At 40.1% G+C, this 21152-nt stretch overlaps 1 protein-coding gene across 2 annotated transcripts in view; it reads right to left on the bottom strand.

Annotated features, from left to right (window-relative positions):
• Nucleotides 1-2032: 2032 nt before the first annotated feature.
• Nucleotides 2033-21152, bottom strand: part of nectin1a (nectin cell adhesion molecule 1a) — a 25679-nt gene continuing 6559 nt past the window's right edge. The window contains exons 2-10 of one of the 2 annotated variants that reach the window (XM_014341071.2): nucleotides 15932-16044; nucleotides 9604-9862; nucleotides 8160-8277; nucleotides 7751-7932; nucleotides 7532-7649; nucleotides 6520-6671; nucleotides 6189-6321; nucleotides 6025-6085; nucleotides 2033-3040 (exon numbers count right to left, since the gene is read on the bottom strand). In XM_014341071.2, the coding sequence (XP_014196557.1) occupies nucleotides 2726-3040; nucleotides 6025-6085; nucleotides 6189-6321; nucleotides 6520-6671; nucleotides 7532-7649; nucleotides 7751-7932; nucleotides 8160-8277; nucleotides 9604-9862; nucleotides 15932-16044 (1451 nt within the window). In that variant the 3' untranslated portion in view covers nucleotides 2033-2725. The other variant, XM_014341072.2, reaches the window with a different exon arrangement.

Raw genomic sequence — 21152 nt, 5'->3', positions numbered from 1 at the left:
TTGTATCTTGTTTTGTTAGGTAAACAGTGAAATCAAAGGCTTCAGATTACTTCATCGGATCATATGAGGAGCAAATGGGAAGCTTAACCTGTACTGATGGGATTAGTGTTGAAATTGATTTAGATATCTGGCATCTTGCAGTCATTTGCCGTGTTTCCTCGTAGCATGGTCTTTATCATTGCACATACCAAGATGTATATTTCCAGTTAATAAAAAACTGATCCTGCATGTGTGCATGGTCTTGGGGTCCATTTTTCGTAATCCTTCTTTTTAAAATAAGGTTTTATCTTTGTAGAGGAGCAGGAGGGACTTTTAGGTAGCATGTAATGTGAGATGAGATCAGTTTTAGCTTCAGTTCATCAAATCCCAACAAGATATTAAGGTTCATAATAAATCAGAAAATGAAACCAAAAGAAAATAATCTGAGCCTGGTGCCACTCGGAGCAGTTTTCTTTTATGGAAGTACAACGTATGCATTTATATACTTATTGTCTGAGAGCTTAATAGTAAATCTGATCAGATTTATGCAGAGGAACAAGGCGTTCCCTTGGTACAATCAGAAACTGATTACAATATTCATCAACTTTAAAGCCCAGCGGCAGCAGCAGCAGACTCAAGAGTGAGTCGATGCACTCGCTTTGTTATTACTAAGCTAATATCCTGTTCCTTTCAGTGCTAAGCCTTGTTGGCCCAAATCCACATTTTAAATAAACAGGCCTTCAGCATTAGGAAGCTAAAGTGTCATTTCTGGTTGTTCTTACAATTAGTGGGGCTGACACTTCTTGATCCCGCTGTTAATCTGCTTCTTTGAAATGATTAGCTAAATCCCTGAGGGATTTAAATCACAGAGTAAGTGCATAGTTGTGTACATGGGAGAGTTTGTTTGTGTGTGAAACTATCACACACAAACAAATTCAGTTACCCTTTCAGCATGGACAGGTTAAATTTTAATAACTTTTTATTCAGTCTCACTAGTTAAAAAGTAAATTGGTCACTAATGTTAGAGAGATTTTTTTTTTAAATCCAAAATGAAAGAAAGCCATTGCAGACTTCAGTGTTTGCAACACAATTATTTAAATGGGCCGCCTACTTATAGAAACTTGATTAGGTAGATCTGTTCTATTGGTTAACTCAAAGATCTAATCAGCCAATCACATGGCAGCAACTCACTGAATTTGGGCATGTAGACACTGTCGAGATGACCTGCATTACAATGGAGTTGTAGGGTGAATAAAGTGACTTTGAACGTGGCACGTTTATTGGCTAGATGGACTGTTCTAAATATTTTAAGAAACTGCTGATCTTCCCGCACAACCATCTCTCTGTTTTACAGAGAATGACTAGAAAAAGAGAAAACATCCAGTGAGCAGCTGTTCTCCGAATGAAAATGCCTTATTGACGCCAGAGGTCAGAGGAGAAAGGCCTGACTGGTTTGAGCTGTTAGGAAGGCGTAACTTTAATAACCACTTGTTACAGCCAAGGTATGCAGAAGAGCATCTCAGACTCACCAAACTGGACAACTGAAAATTTGAAAGATGTTGCCCGGTCAGAAGGGTCTCAGATGGTAGGGTCAGAGTTTAGTATAGATAACGCAAAAGCATGAATCCATCCTGGATTTTATTAATGACTCAGACTGGTGGTGTGATGGTGGGGGATTTTACTTTTTGGGCCCTTAAGTGCCAACTGAGCGTCCTTGAAACACCGCAGGTTGTCTTTATAACCACAGTGTACCCATCGTCTTGAGGCTCCTGATTCCAGCAGGATAACACACCATTATTAGATTAATTAATTAAATAGAGCAGCTTTGGGATGGGTTGGAACCGGATATTCTCATCCTGGACCTGCAGCAAATCTGCAGCAACTGTGTGATGCTGCCATGTCGGTATTAACCAAAATCTCTGAGGAGTGTTACCAGCACCTTGTTGAATCTGTGCCACGAAGATCTCAAACAGATCTGAATGTCAAAAGAGGGTCCCACCATCACAGCCATGTCGCGGTGAGTTTGTTTTACCCAGCTACTAGACTGTTGATGCACATTTATGTGATCATTTTTATTTAAATGCTACAAATTCAAGTTCATCAAACAACCAGTGTCAATGAATGCTAAAACCCACAGATACCACAAATAAAAACATCAACTTTACAAATCATCACACAATCTCCTCAGTAAATAAAAACATTTTTCTTAACATAGAAAAAAAGGTAGATTATACAAAATACAAGCACAGCAGTAGTATTACATTAAACCAAGAGGTAAAATCAAAAGGTAATATCTGTTGTTCCACGGGATGAAGACAATGGGAATCAAATATCAAGTAGGAAACTGTATTTTCTTTTTCCTTTTTTTTCTTTTTTTTTTCTTTTCTTTTTTTTTTTTACAAAATGATGCTATAGAGGATAAAGTAAGTAATCAACCACATCAAGAGATAACCCCATCCATTCAGTTTGATATAATCAAAATCTAATACAACCATGAAATAGACATTTTTCAAAAGAAATTCAATTCACCTTTAAGGGTCACAGCCTTCCTTTTTTCATTGAACAAGTAGAGCACAATAAATCAGGACAAAGAGAGAAAATGTTTCCAAACTGGCCTTAATTCAAAGTCCAATAGCCAAACCTTTATTGTCCTTATCCTCAGTGGTGCAGAGACACTGCCCCATAGTCCAGTCAGGTTAAATATGTTTGGGGTTTTTTTCATTCGTGTCGTTTCGCTGATGTCGTTTCAGACATACTGCTCTTTGGGAAAAGTGTACGCTGCTACTCCTGGGGGAGGAGAGGACAGACCTGGTACAGAGGGGTATTTAAAGATGGCAGTGGTGTGGGAAGGAGGAGAGAAGGTGTTTCCTGATGCGGCGGTGCTGCTGATGGTCGTTGCAGGGTTTGGAGGAGTAGAGTGGTAGGGGTGCTGGGGAAGAAATGTAAGAGGAGGGTTGATTGGAGGGGAGTAGGGCTCTGGGTAATCCTCTTTGTTACAGGCCAGTCTGTAGCTCACATAGTCAGCTGTGCTTGGAAGCTCTTCGTAAAACCGTGCTGAATGCTGTGAAGAAAGGAGGCGTGTTTATTAAAGATCTACAGTATTGTGTGTCTTGAATCATCTGTGGGGGGGTTTAAATTTCACTACACTGAAAAAAAGGGATTGCCCATCTCTTGGATTTATGTAAGCATCTTGCGTGTATTCAACACAATTGCCTGATGCTTTAAAGTGAAGTGTAGATATAGTGTAGAAACTGCATGATATGCAGAGATGGTATATTAAATTGTTCATATCATGTTCGAGTGAGTAAGTAAGTCAATAATATAGCGATGTTAAATCTCGCGACACTGCATGTGATTTCATCCTGACGGCTTTGGATCGTGGTTTGAGGAAGGCATCCATCTCAGTCAAGTCGAGCAGCCGCTGAAGGCTGGGTGGTTGTTTCATTTACAAAAGTCTAACTTGTAATTTGAACAAAATAATTTCATGTTTCTATGGTGAACGTAATTAAATCATGTAGGATTTGTATGAAATTCAACACCTTAATTTGTTCTTGTTGAGATGACATGATACAATCTAGTAAGAGTGGCTAGTTGCTGGACTTATGAAATTCACAAGATCACATGAGATTTCAAACTTTTGTCAATTTTGTTGTCTCACAGCAAGAAGGTCCTGGGTTCAAATCTGCAATCTGGCTAGTTTGCACTGGGTTCTCTCTGGGTATTCTGGTTTCCTCCCACAGTTAAAAATCATGCAGTTATTAGAGTTAGGTTAATTCCAAATTGCCCATGAATGTAAATGGTTGTTTGTCTCTATGTGATAGACTGGTTAGCTGTCCAAGGTGTACCCTGCCTCTTAATCTATCACTTCAGGGTTATGCCCCAGCCACCCCTCCAACTTGTATAAAGATAGGAGGAAGGTAATTGCTGTAAATCCATTTAATGTTTATGTTAACCAGACTCTAGACTTTGTTGAACATTATATAATATGAAGATAACATGTAGTATTTAAGTGACCACATAGTACTGGGGTAAAAGCTATTAAATAGTTTTGGAATAAAATGACAAAATTGTGAACGATTAAAATATTCCAGGAGTTCAACTTACTTCATCTACACATGTTTCAATCCTGTTTAATCAACACAAAATGCACAGGTTTATTGAATATGAATAAGTTATGTTGATTTAACTAAGTTGTTTAAGTTTCTCCCAAAGCAAAACAACTGTGTGCCACCAGTGTCCACTATTGAATTAAGTTAAGTAAATCCAACATGGTCTTTTTTTCAGTGAAGGAAGATGGGAAACAGGTACAAACTTACATGGAAATACATAAATAAGGCATATAAGGCAAAAACAGAGTTTGTACAATTCTAATAAGATTTACAGTCAGTATTTAGTATGACTGCCTTTACTCTTCAACATAGCCTGAACACTCTCAGTCAAGCTTTATTGTAATTTCCTTAATTAGTCTTCAGGAATAATTCTTTAAGCTTCTTGAAGGGTACTCAAAGCTCTTCTTTGGATGTTGGCTGGCTTTTCCTCCGTTCTCTGTCAGGATGACCCCACGCGGCTAATGCTGATGTCCAGGGTCTGGGGAGGACAATCCATGACTGATAGTGCTCCGCTGTGTTTTTCTATCCAGGTATGCTTTTGATAGAATTGGAAGTGTGTTTGTGGTCATTTGCTATGTTCATGTTTTTCTATCTACTATAATCTATGTTCACCACTGGCTGAAATGCAGCTTTGAACCGTGGCAGAACCTCCACAGTGTTTTACAGATGGCTGAAGACAGTCACTGTAACTCTATCCTGACCTGATATCTAATGACATTTTTAAATTTGACACTGATTTTCAGGCCAGTTCTTGTGTAATGTGGCATACCGCCACCCTTTTCTCCCTGTTTCCCTTCATTAAGAATAGCTTCTTAACATCCACACTTCCACTGAGACCAATCCTGATGAGGCGTCAGTGAACCGAAAACTATTCAAGAGAGGGGCCAGATGCATCTCCCAGCTCCTGTGTCATGTTTTTGCTGGATTTTTCTTCCTGTTTCTTAAGAAAGCGGCGTCAGATACTGTTTATCTGCTGTAAATAGTTTTCAGGTCTTCTGTTGTCTTCCACTTGTCCAGTTACTTGAAATTTCCTGAGAACATACTGCATACCAATCAAAGTTTTTGGCTAAAACCTATTTGGGGATCATCTAGATGCCAAATTACTATTTTATGCCTGTCAAACTGTGTTAAGGTTGACATTCAAATAACTAAATTGAGGGGGGGCTGCTGGTAATAAAGTGTCTAACAGTACAATTTAAAATTGGTTCTTTCTTTTGAACCAGTGTGTACACTCAACACTGGTTTATCCCTTGAGTTAAGTGACTTTTTTTAAGCTTGAATGACTCAGTCGGTGTTAAGTGGTTTAACAAACAAACAAATAATTCCTCTAAAAATGGTCATGAACAGTGGAAAAAGCAGCAAAGAAAAGCTTTAAAAGGCCTTTATGAACCTGGAAAACTTGCTCAAGCCCACTGGCTGTGGAACAGTTTACCACTACAATTACGTTTGCTTGACTCTGTGGATTCTTTTAAAAAACAGTTAAAAACTCTTCTGTTCAAACAAGCCTTTTGTTGATCTACATATTTTATATTTTTTACATTTTTTACATTTGATCTTTTACATTGTATATAATGTCTATTGATTTTATTGTTTATTTTAATATTTGTGTACAGCACTTTGTGATTGTCTGTCTGTGAAAAGCGCTTAATAGATAAAGTTTACTTACTTACTTACTTAAAAAAAAACAAGTCTGTCTTCTTGGAAGGAAAACATGAAGAAATAAGGGGTAATTGTATCTAAGCTAGTACAAATCCTGAACTATAGGTACATACTTTACGACATAAAAGTCCTCACTGAAGTTTCTGTCCTCTCAGTAGTGGCCCGGAACAATTTTATTTTTATTTCTATTTTATTAGTGGATTAGCCAAATCCCTGTGGACATTTTACAAACTTTTTAAATATGTGCTATCTAAATTCCACTCAGTGCAAACGTTACCTGGACGTCATCTGCTGGCCTTTTTCTTATTGGCTGGGACAATTTTCTGGATGGAGAGTCACTGATCAAGCAGAAAACAAAATAAGTGATGTATTAAAGGCTTTAAACCGTGTCGTAAAAAACAGGCACATGTGAAGCAAAAAGATGGAGAGCTGTTTACGTACGAGGCGTCGTACTTTCTACTTCTTATTTTAAGCACCAGGACTGTGATAGTAATGCCCAGGAGCACTCCAGCAGCCAATAATAAGGCGATTACGCTGATGACATCACTCGTTGCGATCTGCGGTAATGGTTTTTCTGCAGAAAAAAAAACCCCCAACAACACACTTTTAAGGAAAAGCTCCAAAAACTGTGCAGCACGGAAAATTTGAGTGTAAAGCAGTAAGCAAAACCTTGTTTCTGAAGGAGTGTTATATATTACTATTATTAATAGTAAAGCATTAACAATATCAGAAGTAGTAATGTTGAATTTCAGACAAATTCATGTAATCTTACCTAAAACGCTGACCTCCACGGAGCCCGATCTTGTCCCGATGCTGTTCGTTGCATCGCACACGTAGATTCCCTGCAGGTCATATGTGACCGGCCCTTTAAAGGTAAGGACGTTGTCTCGGATCTCAGCATTGCTCGGGATGGTGCCATTAATCCTGAACAGTACACAGTGGTGTGAAATCAAAGTTTACAAACCCAGGAGTACACCACAAAACAGAAGCTACAAAAATATATAAAGCCGTTAGGAATAATAGACTCCTGTGTAACTGATAAAGTACGACCAGATATTACAATGTTTCTTAGACACTCAGCAGCAGCTGTTAGGCTTTAACTTTTTAATTATGAAGCGGATTCTGATCTCCCTATGTGGAAGCTAAATTATAAAAACACCTTCTGTTCTTATAAGCCTCACTACCACTATTTGCCACTGGATATGAAATCTCCCAGGAAAATGAAGACTTGTTGAATCAAAACAGGTTTCTCCTGGAGCTATCTGGAGCTAAAACGGTGACTAGTAGGACAACAGAGACCACTACGTAAACTCTCCCCAGAAAAGGAAGAAAGAATGCTTTTATCGTAGGAAGCTAAAAGGGAAAGAAATAAAACCAAGAGGGAACCTCACTTCAGGGCTCGCAAGAGTTTAAAAGTTACATTCAGTCTATATTATTTGAACTGGTTCTTTATATAAAAGCCTGCTTACATCGCTGTGGGACAGGGTTTCTGTGACAACTAAAAATATAGCTCTTGAATGAGCTGTTAGGTTGGCCATTACACCCAAGATGGCATAAAAATGAGCTAAACTGAATTAAATTGACACTATTGTAATTTGGTCAATACTATAAAGGGTTTACATGGTGTTTGTGACTATTAATCAGTCAAATGGCAGTTTAATATAATGCATAAGCAGAAGCTGGAATCACACTCAGACACCACGCTGGTGAAGCCAGTGAAAATGATCTGCTCTCTGCTGCATGAGTGCTGAAAGTAAGAAAATAAATGTTAGAGCTATACTCACACTCTCCACTGATACAGAGAGACGGCCGGGTTGGCATCAGCTATGCAGCTCAGCTGAACATTGTCTCGGTTCAGGTACCAGTTTCCATCAAACCCATCCACTAAAACATCTGGCTCATCTGGTGCACACATGCACAAACATTTAGCTGGCAATACTATCACAACAAAAGCTCTCAGTGCCTGTACTGTTATGTGGTTGTTAGGTTTAAAAGAGGCCTACACTGAATATCGAGGGTGACGCTGTCAGTGTAGACTTCCTCGTTGTAGGTGGTGACGCAGGTGAGTGTCTCTTTGTGCGTTTCTTTGCTGGGCACCAAAATGTAGTCGCTCTGAACCGTGAATGTCCCGTCTGAGTTCCTGTACTCTCGGGTGGTCACTTCTCCAGGTACCCTGGTCTCCCACCTGCTCACATCAGTGAGGACTTAATGGAGATGCACAAATACATGTGTATACAGTAAATGTAGCCTAAATGTTTATTTTAGTGGACAAAAAGTAGAAGTTTTTAAAAAGAGGAAAGCATGGAGATGAGACAGATTTAGCAGTAACACTCTCATTATCTGAAGATGACAAAGGCAAACCTTAACCAGAGGACAGCACGCTGTGAAAAGGAAAAGTGAATTCCCACACACCTGATTGTACCGGGTGGCTTTCCATTGGAAGAGACGCAGGTAGCCACTGGAGTTTTTAGGTTGGATGAACGAGCCACCAGTGTTGGTGTGGACAGACTCATCTGAGTTGTTGGGCGAACTGTGAAAATGTAATACAACACAATGTTTGATGAAAGTGCTGATAAGTAAAACTATGGCTTTGACCTTATATAAACTGTATAGACAAAAGTACCGGGCCACACGTTACATGTACAGGAGCCATGAAGCTCCCAGCACACAGTTTTTGTGCTGATGTTAATGTAAGAGGAGGTTTGGAGCTCTGGAGTTACTGAGTCAGCAACTTTTATGCACTATGGAGCTCAATACTCAGCGACTTGTGATTCTTTACGTCACAGGTGTCGAACTCCAGGCCTCGAGGGCCGGTGTCCTGCAGGTTTTAGATGTGTCCTTGATCCAACACAGCTGATTCAAATGGCTAAATGACCTCCTCAACATGTCTTGAAGTTCTCCAGATGCCTGCTAATAAAGTAATCATTTGATTCAGGTGTGTTGACCCAGGGTGAGATCTAAAACCTGCAGGACACCGGCCCTCGAGGCCTGGAGTTCAACACCCCTGCTTTACGTGGTCTGGCTCTTTTTTTCCAGAGTTGCTGTGTTTCCTTAACACCTTAAGAACAACCGATTCTTTCACAAATGTTTGCAGAGGCTAACTGTATGGATGAAAACACCTGAATTTAACGATTAAGCGAAAGCTTTCGTTCATATAGCGTATCGACAGCAGTCACCTGAAAGCTGGTTTACACTGTATATTTAGGAAAGTAACAAAATCAATCAAGAAAACTTCTGTTATATGAATGAAGAAATGAGTGCGACAGTGCATTCTCGACCTTGAAAAAAACTAAACTTGTTACAGATGAATAAAGAACCGCCTAGTAAAACAGGATTTTTTTTTTTTAAACGGTGCACTGATGATACTTTTTTTTTTTATTTAGGCCAAACAAAATTATGAAATAGTTGGGTTGTTTCTTGATTTGAATATGATGTCTTCAAATGTCCTGGCATGTCTGACTGTGAGTGTTCAGATAATCAAAAAACTCTGTAATAAGCAGCTTAGAGGACGGTGGGACTGTTGATATTTTTAAGAGAGCAATACACTGGCACTCTAAATATTCAAATAACCAAATCCATCATCTCTGACATTCATATTGGTTTTCCTGCTGGCAGATACATGATGACAGCGATTGATGTTGTCTGTTAAAATTAGAGAAATATGAGGAGTAGATGCATTTGAATATGGACCTCACGTTACAAGTTTTTGTTCATGAATCTACAGTTTCTAAAGTCCTGAACCTTTTATGCTTATCATAACTCTAACAATTTTACGTCCAGCATCTCCTGTCAAAGATGGAGGATGGCAATCCACCTGTGCTACACCGACAGATCATCCATCAAAGGTCTGCCTTACCGTAGACAGTCAGGTTCACTGTGTTCTCTCGGTTTCCTGCGGGGAAGGTGGTGTATTCGCAGATGTAGGTGGCCTCATCAGAGAGGCGAAGTGAAGAGAAAGTGATGGTGGTGTCTTCAAGAGTGGGAGTTCGTCGCCTCACCGCTGCGTTCTTGAAGGTAACGCGGTCCCTGTAGGGCGGGGCCACAGACACACCCAGGGATGGATTTGCTATTGCCACGTTCTGCTTTGTGCCGTTCACCAGTTTCTGCCATGTTACCTAAAGAAAGAAGGATGATTCACGATGGAGAAAAGATGCCTGACATGACGGAGAACATCATACTGCTCAAGTTTGAAAGATCTTAGATGAGCCACAGATGTCACACAACAAATATGATTTGAGGCAACATTCCTATTGTAGGAAATGAGTTTATCCCACTTGGGTCAGGCCCATCATTTTTTAGACAGTGGCACAAGTTTTGTAATTGTATCCCTGTACATCATAACGTATTTAAAATTAAATCAAATCAGAAAAGATAGATTAAAAAATCTTTATTTGCCACATACTAGAGACATTGAGCAGTGATTAGAATCAAAGCTAAATAAAACAAAGATCAATTAAGGGGCAATATTTCAAGTTATTCCAAGTTTAAGGAACAGCAAGTCACTGTAAATTACTATAAACACTTAAATAACTATAGTATGAAAACATATTGCATGCTATGGAAATGTTTATTACACTTGTGTGTATTTTAGTCAGTCCTTATTTTGTTTCTTGCCATCATTCTGATTGTGGCAGGAGAGAAGCTGTAGTGGAAGTGTGCTGTGTCTGCTGTGCTGCGTCTCAGGCTGTGTGCTGATTGTTTTTTTATTGTTATTAAGGATGGGGATGTCTCTGATGATATGAAGTGCTCTTATCTTACAGTGGTTTGTTTCATTGATGGAAGATGAAGCCTTATAATCCCTCTGCAGTCTTTATGACTCTCTGGAGAGCCTTCCTCGCGGCCTGGGTGGTGTTTCTATACCAGACAGTAATGCCAGGAGTCAGGATGCTGTCCATCAGTTCTCTGTAAGCTTGAGTCAGGGCATGAATGCTCACTTCTGCCTTCCTGAGCAGCATGATGAAATAAAGCTGCTGCTGCTGGAGCTTTTTCACTGTTGCTGTGATGTTTACAGTCATAGTCAATGTCACATGAAAACCAAAGAACTTGTGGCTGTCGGCTCTCATTACCTCAGTCCTATTGATGGCTATAGAAGAGGGGGGTGTTTTCTGAAGTCTGCAATTATTTGATGTTTTTTTTATGTTAAGGAGGAGGAGGTTATTCTCCTCTCTGTAGACATTGTTTTTAACCAAGTCCCTATATGCAGACTCATCCCCCACCTTTTATGAGTCCGAGGATGGTGACGCCATTAGCGTACTTGATGATGACAATGTTGTGAAGAGTTTAGTGCTGAGACAACAGCCCTGTGGTGATCCTGTGCTGATTGTTAGCTCAGAGGAGACTCTGCTCCCCATCCTCACCACATGGTCAGTCTGTTAGGAGGTCCAAAATCCAGTTAATAATCTGGATCCAAATAATCAGGATGTGATCAAAATATTCAATAACATTACATTAACTGTTAACTAAACCCATTTTACATAGTGCCCCATTTTTCCAGGAACAACACCCACTGAACAACTTAGCGGTAAGAAGTAGGGCTGGGCGATATGACCCAAAATTCATATCTTGCTATTTTTTTAAAGCCATAAAGTAAGAACAAAAAGAGAGTTCTTAGTCAAAGCTGTGTCCCAGATGTCACACAGGCACTTTTATTAACATACAGCATAGATGTACATGAAATGTATAACAAAGCGCTCACAATTGTGCAGTCAAAATATAAACTAAAAGACGCTGAGCATAATAACAAAGAGACAGATTTCACAGCTGCTCTGTTCCCAACTTCTACTGCATGACTGACAGCCTGGAGTTTGAAATCCGCTTCGTAAGCACGTCTCTTAACAGGTGCCATTTATGGTCCTTATACACACACAATACGGTAATATTACGTTGAAGCAGAGTACGTATTAGTGATGTGTGATACCACTGATTTCCTTTCCGATCCGATACCAAGTAAAATTCAGGGTGGTATCGACGATACTGATCCGATACCGATAGTTTGTACAAAAACTTATTTTATTTACTGTATCTCAAATTTAAGTGTCATAATGATTAAAGGACAACAGATTACTTGTTCTTATCACTTAATAATGCAGAGTTCATCATATAGAAATAAAAAAACTGAAGTTGTGCGCTATTTGAACACCTTGCCTGCCTGCAGCACTAAAGGACTCCATGAGACGTCTGTCTCGCCCTAGCAGCACCTGTCCCTCTCCTCCTCTTCAGTTCACCTCAACATACGCTTGTCATATTCTGTGATATGATTTACTCTGAGGTGTTTGACAAGGTTAGTGGTGTTGCCACAACACCTCACTTTTTTGCCACATGTATCACAAACCAGCTCAGCTGTTTGTGGAGGTAAAATACATCCGCACATGACTCCAATTACGCTCAGCCATTGTTGTGAGTGCGCACGCCAAGGGGCTGCAGACATTTATGCACCCGTATTTTGCACATGACTATGAAAGGTGGAAGAGGAAGTAGTTCCTTCGAATGTAGACAATCTGAATGATATAGTTACTTTCCACTGTGTTCATGTTAATGGTAAACTACAAATTTACCCTAAATTACTAAAATATCGATATTTTAATGTGAGAATCGATTCTAAAACATAAATGACTGGTATCGGAGGAATCGATATTTCAGGATCGATCCGCACATCACTAGTTCGTATTACGCGAGGCTCCTCGGTAGCCATAATGCTCCGACAATCCATCAAGCGGTGCAGCTCCGTAGCTTACCAAAGTCGTACTAAAACATTTTTTGAGAGATTGCTGAGCGCTGTGTACCACATAAAATTGGTTCGCGGTCATCAAGCACAACCAGAATTCATACAAAAGGCGCACTGTCAACTTTTAAAGAGAATGAAAGGATTTTAGGCCGTGCAGCCCCTGTGGGCTTCATGGTTAGCGTGGTTAGCTCGTTAACACGTTGACGCCGTCCAGCCCCACGCACGGAGCGATGCGCAGTAACTCATTAACGGAGATTTGCCGTGTCCATTTTGTCGCTGCCTGCAGGTGAAGCGATGGGGAAGGAAGGGGAGTTGTGTTCAGTGAAGGAGAGGCGAGGCCGAGTAACGTTGCGTAAAGACAAAAGTGGACGAAAGAGAGGCAAACTTGTGGCTCCACAACTATAATTATAACGTAACATAGACTATATCGATATAAAGGATATTGTCACATCTTATCTCGTATAAAATATATCGATATTTTTAAACAACTCCCAGCCCTACTAAGAAGTACTAATAAATTCAGGAGACTAAAGGTCTGAAGTTAATTTCAATATGCTCTCAATATGAGGTCCAAAGAGACGCTAATGGGGTGAAATTAGGCAGGAAAGACAAAAGACAGGAGAGAAACTTAAGAAGTGTCTAAAATTAGCTATTCGAAAGACACTGGCCAATTCAGTAACACCAAACAGGAACACAAGTGACCTGGATGACTGTAGAGTTGTTTTCCTGTTTATTACAAAGTCAAGAACAATCTCAAGGTGGTATGCTTATTACAGTCAAACTCTATGAACTAGGGTCACCTTTCAGGATGTCTGCAACGCTCATTGGACAGATTAAACTAAGACTGGCTTTAACCAGAATAATGGGAAAAGAAAAGCAGGGAGAAGGAAAGAAAGAGCTCATTATCCGAAGCACACGAGATTCTCACACACCTGCTAGGTCAGTGTGTGAGGTTGTGGGCAGATATGGCTGCCAAACGGACAGCTTCACTGGTGTTTATTTATAATGTGACTGCTGGCAGAAGTAGCAGGATGAATTTCGAAATGACACTTTCTGATTTAATCAAATGCAGTGCAAAAAGATAATGACCCCAAAATGACTGAGCCAATTAGCCCATATGGAAAAGAAATAGTAAAAACATATATGATTTACTCATGAAAGTGGCCACTTTCTCATTACTTTCATATTTTTTTTTAGTAAGTATACAAAACATACAAGTTTCATTATAAAATTTTTCAAGGGATCTTATATCTGTTTTCACTCTTGTATGCTTTTCATACAAGTTTCATACAAGACAGATAAAAACTTTATAAGATTTATATATATCTTTTCCATATGGGAGTTGACCACACTCCACTAAGCATGTCTGTCGCTTACTAGCAATAAAACTGAATTTAGAAATACACATAAACAAGCAGCAACCTGATAAAGCATCTCAGAGGAAGAAAATCAGCATTTGGTTTCAGTCATGGGCTGCAAATGATTTACCTTCACATGATTACAAAAATCCATCCATCCGCTTATCCTTTTCAGGGTCACGGGGGGGGCTGGAGCCAATCCCAGCTGTCATAGGGCGAAAGGCAGGGTACATCCTGGACAGGTCGCCAGTCTGTCGCAGGGCTAACACATAGGGACAGACAACCATTCACACTCACATTCCCACCTAGTGGCAATTGGGATTATCCAATTAACCTATCCCCACAAGCTGCATGTCTTTGGACGGTGGGAGGAAGCCGGAGTACCCGGAGAGAACCCACGCAAACACAGGGAGAACATGCAAACTCTACACAGAAAGACCCCGGCCTGATGGTGGAATTGAACTCAGGACCTTCTTGCTGTGCGGCAACAGTACTAACCACCGTGCCACCGTGCTGCCTTGATTACAAAAATCCATGAGCGTAATTATGACAGTTTGCTCAGTTAACTTTGAACGTGGGGTTAAAAAATGTCTGTAATTCTTAACTGTACCTCAAATGCATCTTGACTTATTCATTTAAATATAACTATGATGGGGAAGAGACGGAAAGTTGTGAAAACTCCACCACTTTCCAAATACCTATGGAACAGACTGCATTTAGCACTGTTTATTTATTTGTTTTATTCAACCAAATACAGATTTCAAATACAGATTTAGATTGACTTCTTACTACAGAGACAATGTTGTAAGGATAAAAAGCAGTTTACAAAACTGACATCTTATCTTATTGTTAAATGTTAGTGCATTTCTACTATTTGTGAAAACCACCACTGAGAAATCCATGTAAGAACCTGTTCTGCGTCGTAATAAATACTTGTATTATAAACGTAATGGTTTCAGTGGCAAAACTGCTGGTTCAGCTCTTCAAATTTGAGTCTATGTATTCCTGTTTTTGCTCTCTATGGTGGATTTAATTTGAACATCCATATACAGAAGAAATAGTTTCCTATTTCCATTGAAATTAGTGCATGGAGATTTTCAACAAGACTCTCGTGGCTTGTTGATGAATTGAAAACATGTTTTTAAAATATTATGGCTTTTCAACATCGTGTTGCCATGGTTACCACCAGCGCCTCACATCCCTCTGCACTCTTGGATCAAACCTGATGGTCAGTTTGAGGAATTTTTTATGTGGGGGTTTTTATGTTTTTCTTTGCTTGCATGGAGGTTCTCAGGTCTCCTCCCAAAGATCCAAGTCATATGTTAGCTTAACTGGTGAGTTTAAATTAGCTATAGGTGAGGATGTGAGAGTAAGTGGCTGACGAGGGTGTTACTTTGGTGCTTGCTTAATGTCAGCTGGAATAGACTCCAGCCTCTCATGACCCTGGTTGGATAACCGGTTTAGAAAATAGATCGAGGTTTACTATTATTACTATGTCCACCACGCTTGCATGCAAAGGCGAATTACTCCAGGTTTTACTGGATTTGTGTCCCATTTACTAAAATGTTTAAGAGGCTGTTTCTAAAAACCTTATTTTAAGAGTTTATCATACCTCTGCTAACTCTACTTTTAGCTTTAGTTTTGCGAATATAGTTGTGGTTTTGTCATCTCAGTGATAATTATTATTTGTCTGTTATATCCCTCCATCCATTTATCAATTCATTTTTAGTGTCACAGGGGGGACTGGAGCCAATCCCACCTGTCAAAGTCTTTAATTCAATTTTGAAGACTGCCAATAATAGTCATTTAAAGGTGCTCTATTTGGAAGGTAAACACCCTCCAATAATAGAAGGAAAACGCTAACAACCAGACGATCAACACTGAGCAAGCATTTAGTGACAGCTGGAAGGAAAAAGTAGCTTTTCACCGGAAGAAACCTGCAGTAGAACCAGGCCCAAGTAGAGGCAGCCATCTGCCATCCTTGATGGGAGGGTGACAAATGAGGCACCCCCTGGACCAGATATACTGTGTTTTTGTGATTTAGTACGTTTTGGACCATATACACTTGGCATAGTACATTCATTCAGGTGAGCAATTAATACCTGGGAGATTTTGACAGGCGGAGAGCTGTTAATGAACCGGCACAGCAGATCCACCCTTGAGCCAACATACCCTGACTTCCCATCATCCATTTCCACAGTCTGTCCATTTATTCCTAGAGGAGAAGCAGAAGAGGTTAAAGACACACAAACACTCCCATGAACAAACACACAAACATACACGCTGACAGCGTTAGACTGGTGTGCTTTAAGTTGTTCACACTCAGCAAATATGCTGAGCTCATAAAGTGAGCTGAGCTGTGAGAGGTGATTTCAGCAGCGTAACGGGTCAGCTGAGGTCGAAGGTTGTGGATTAGAGAGAGATAAAAATAAGCGTGATTTGTTACTTTTCCCACTGACTTACTGATCCCCTTCAACAAATCCAACACAGAGCCACACCCACCACATACACAAGTACAAGTTAGTTAGTGGAACTTACTAACTAATCAAACCATCATTCTACATTAGACACCGTAGACATAATTTGCACATGGAGGGGTTTCCATGTTTGAAATAATTAAAAAAAGAAGAAAACAAACAAGATCACGAGGTGCCATATTTCATTCTGCAGGCCATTATTTTCATGTTATGAATAGAGCCCATTAGATGCTTTAGTTTACTTTTTATCATAGAAAATTAATTAATTAATAAATCAGTTCTTGGGAGTGTATACAGTACTGTATGAATATATGGTTATGGACTTGTAGTCTAAAGCACTTTGAGTAATATCATTAGAAAAATAATTAGAACTTTAAATAAAATCTATCTTCATCAGTTCCCTGCCTTTGGTTATCTTAGTCTAGTTAGTTTTGGTTTCCTTATTTACTTTGGACGTATTATCAGCTTAGCTTGGTGACTCCTTAAGAATAACCATTTACAAATTCACCTAATAAGTGAAACATCCCCAGGCATGCAAAAATAGGCGTGCAGTGTAAAAATCCAAATTAAATATGCAGCGCTACCAGCTGCATATTTACCAGCTTTTGAATAAGGGAGCAGCGCAGAATAGGATCTAATAACTTTCGTATTTGCTTGTAAGTTCCCATCATTGTTTTATTAAAAGCTTACTTTCTGTTTGCTCTATTCTTGCCAGTCTCAGAGTGTGTGCATTTGGATCTATTGAAGTAGTAGAACTGAGCTTTAATTTCAACTGTCTGTTTATGATTGAAGAGGTGGCTGTGAATTAGGAAGTAGAGTGGGTTTATGATAAAGATACTAACTGATAGGACTGAATACAGCTTTGTGGTTCTCCCGAGGGCTCGAATAGTGCTCCGGTGATATTTGCTGCATTACTACTCCTGGACTGCACTGTCTTGTTACATGCTTTATCATTGCTGTGCTAACAACACACAGCTGTATCTCTAATTTAATTCCAGAGATCTTGCTGATGTAGACACAGTTCATTACCAACATAAAGTGAACTCCAGAGCATTGTTCAAAACTAAATTGCCTCAATCAGGACTGTTAAGAATCTTTTCAAATAGTTTGACCACTCTCTGAACTTTAAGCATCATGGGAAATCACTCACTTAGCACTGAAAATCTCCAGCAAAGCAAAATTGCAAGGGCTCAGATTTAAGGCCTAAGACCAAGATAACCAGAAAACTGATTTGCAAAACTTTTAACCCCTATAATTTGTTGGACATATCTTCATATATATGTATTAAAATGCTGCAACTGAATTTGTTGGGTTTTGAAAAGCACATACTAAGGACTGATTTTTTAAAAAATGGAATATGGAAAAAGTTGCTGGTATAAACCTCACAGTTTGTTTGTTTTTTCATAGGCTGTTACATTATCCATCCATTCGCTTCCACTTATCCTTTTCAGGGATGCTGGGGGCGCTGGAGCCTATCCCAGCTGTCGTAGGGCAAGAGGCAGGGTACACCCTGGACAGGTCGCCAGTCTGTTGCATGATAAAGTGTGTAACAAGACTAAAAAATATCAGAGCTGAGCGAAGCTGAGTCTTTCTGAAGTAAAGATGGGGAGGCGTTTCTACCACTCTGGGTAAGAGTTTGCAACCAAATGCTTCAACGACTGATGAATAGCATTTCTCAACATAACATCAGAGCTGGTTTGGGAATTTCATTTTACTGTGCATAAAATCATCAAAAGACTCAGAAAATCCAGAGATCACCAGAGTCTGCAATGGAAATCACTGCACAGACTCTTTAACGGCTCACAGTTCAAAAGCCAGCAAACGCGATGGTATGGAGGAACATGGTTGTTTGTTGGCTCACTGTCATCCAGTGAAAACATTTGGAGCATCATGAACAAGAAAATACAACAAAGGAGACAAACTGAGCAGCTACAATCCCACAGGCACTCACTGGATTTTGTTAGGCACACCTGTTTGTCTAACAGATGATTATGCAATACAAAGGGGAGAATTTGTAATTAAAGAATAGATAGTAGCATCTCTACTACATCTGGTTTCTGGCAAATCAAATGGTAACATTAAGGGCAATAATTCAATAATTCTGTTCTATTTATTTAATGCTAATTCACAACAACTGTCACCTAGTGGCACACAAAAGTCACTTTATTATGTACTGCTTGTTAACTCAAATATCTAACAGCCAATGAAATTGCAGCAGTTAAATACACTGACGTATGATTAAGACCACCTGAAGTTCAAATCGAGCATCAGAATGGGAATGAAATTTGATTGGTCTAAGTATTTCAAAAATATATTGGGATTTTCCCACGCCACCATCTCTAAGGCTTATAGAGAATGGTCTAGAAAAAAGAAAATATCTAGTGGGAAAAGGCGTTGTTGATGTCAGAGGTCAGATGGGTCAGGAGAGTAGCCAGACTGACTTGAGGTGATAGAAAGATAAGATAAGATGACCTTTATTAGTCCCACAGGTGGGAAATTTGTTTTGTTACAGCAAAAGTGCAAAGTTATGTAGCAGAAATTAGAAAACACTGGAATGCATAAATAATAATACATATACAATAGAAAAATAGAAGAATATATATACAATAGAATAAAATAGAAATACAAATGCTATATACAACTGAGTAAGAAAATACAAAAGTACAACTTCGTCAGAAGAAGAATTGTACAAGAATTGCACATATAGCAGTCTTATTGCACGTGTGAGGGTTTGATCAGCTGCAAAAGTCTTTGTTGTGGAGTCTGACAGCAGTGGGGAGGAAAGACCTGCGAAATCTCTCCGTCCCACACCGTGGGTGCCGCAGTCTCCCACTGAAGGAGCTGCTCAGTGCTGTCAGAGTCTCCTGCATGGGGTGGGAGATGTTGTCCAACAGGGATGACAGCTTAGCCGCCATTCTCCTGTCACTCACCACCTCCACTGGGTCCAGAGGGCATCCTAGAACAGAGCTGGCCCTTCGGATCACCCTGTTCAGTCTCTTCCTGTCCCCAGCAGAGATGCTGCCGCCCCAGCAGACCACACCATAAAAGATAGCAGAAGCCACAACAGAGTCATAGAAGGTCTTCAGGAGTGGGCCCTCCACTCCAAACGACCTGAGTCTCCGCAGCAGGTACAGCCTGCTCTGCCCTTTCCTGTAGAGGGCGTCTGAGTTATGAGTCCAGTCCAGTCTGTTGTTCAGATGAACACCAAGGTACCTGTAGCTGTCCACAGCCTCAATGTCCATACCTTGGATGTTCAGTGGTTGCAGTGGAGGATGCTTGTGCCTGCGGAAGTCTACCACCAGCTCCTTGGTTTTACTGGCGTTGATCTGGAGGTAGTTCAGCTGGCACCAGTCCACAAAGTCTGAGTCAGTCCTCTGTACTCCTTGTCGTCCCCATCAGTGATGAGGCCGACTATTGCAGAGTCATCAGAGAACTTCTGCAGGAAGCACTGGGTGGAGTTGTGGGAGAAGTCTGCAGTGTAGATGGTGAAGAGGAACGGAGCCAGAACCGTTCCCTGTGGGGCCCCCGTACTGCAGAGACCCTGTCCGACACACAGCCCTGAGTCCTCACATACTGTGGTCGGTCGGTGAGGTAGTCCAAAATCACAGTGCTCCCAGCAGTCTCCAGGTGAGCGAGGGAACGATGTAGGAGGTGGATGATGGCATCATCCACTCCAATGTCAGGTTGGTAGGCAAACTGAAGTGGGTCCAGTGATGAGCTCACCAGGCAACAGTAACTCAAATAAGCACTTGTTACAACTAAAGTATGCAGAAGAGCACCCCTGAATGCACATCAAGCCTTGATGCAGATGGGCTACAGCAGCTTTAGACCACATGGGATGCCACTCCTAACAGCTAAGAACAGGAAAATGAGGCCATAATTCTTGTGTGCTCACCAAAACTTGGATAATAGAACAAAAACGTTGTCTGGTCTCATGAATCCCAATCTCATCTGCAACATCTGGATATTAGCATCAAAAATTTTGCATAAATGAGCACCACGTGAGTCATTTAAACACCCCAGCCTGCTTGAGTAATGTTGCTGACCATGTCATCCCTTTATGACCTCAGTGTAGCCATCTTCCAGCACCTTGCTGAATCAGTGCGATCAGGAACTAAGACAGTTGATAAAGCAAAGGTAATTTGCTGTCTAATTTCACCGTCCTCTCTTAGCTATTTAATCAGTACCTCATTCAAATGTTCAATTTCAGCCGTTGCCAGACTGAATTTTGATTGTGAACACTGATTTGTGGGACACAAAATCACACAGATTTACAGAGAAACGGCTGTTGTCATTTTCCTGTCACGTTACAGAAACCAATCATGAAAAAGTGTATAAACTCAGTACTTGAATAGATTTGTTTGGTCTCATCATATACATCTGCAGAGAATTTAATAGGCTTTTGTGCATTTGGATGCAAACATGCACTCAAGAGCTTGGACAGATCTCTTAGGAGGACCCAACTGCACAATATGAACAAAATCTTTCCATGGTCAAACACAGCTGTGTGTTTTATGATATTAGCAAGTTTTGTATTAATACTGGGGTTCACTGCGCTTTGCAAGCTCATTTTCAATAATGCATTGTGTGCTTTTGTGGGGGGTCTGTAGGAGGGGGGAAGGCCAGCAATGTCAGATTACAGCATTCAGGATATTAAAGTGAATTGCATTACATAATTTATGACCCATTTACTACTGTACATATAGACAGCTCATCTTTATAACCTGCTTTGGTTGAAGTAATGCATAGTTATTTTCAGAGTCTGCTCAAGACAAGAGTTATCTGGATGGACAAGAGTTATCTGGATGGTTAATAATGCTTCAGGTTAATAATTTTATATATATAT

The sequence above is a fragment of the Haplochromis burtoni genome, unplaced genomic scaffold, assembly GCF_018398535.1.
Source record: "Haplochromis burtoni strain Fernald_Lab_line unplaced genomic scaffold, NCSU_Asbu1 Contig_447, whole genome shotgun sequence".
NCBI lineage: Eukaryota > Metazoa > Chordata > Actinopteri > Cichliformes > Cichlidae > Haplochromis > Haplochromis burtoni.
Note: the sequence above shows the minus strand (reverse complement) of the source record. Positions and strands in the feature narration are given on the sequence as shown.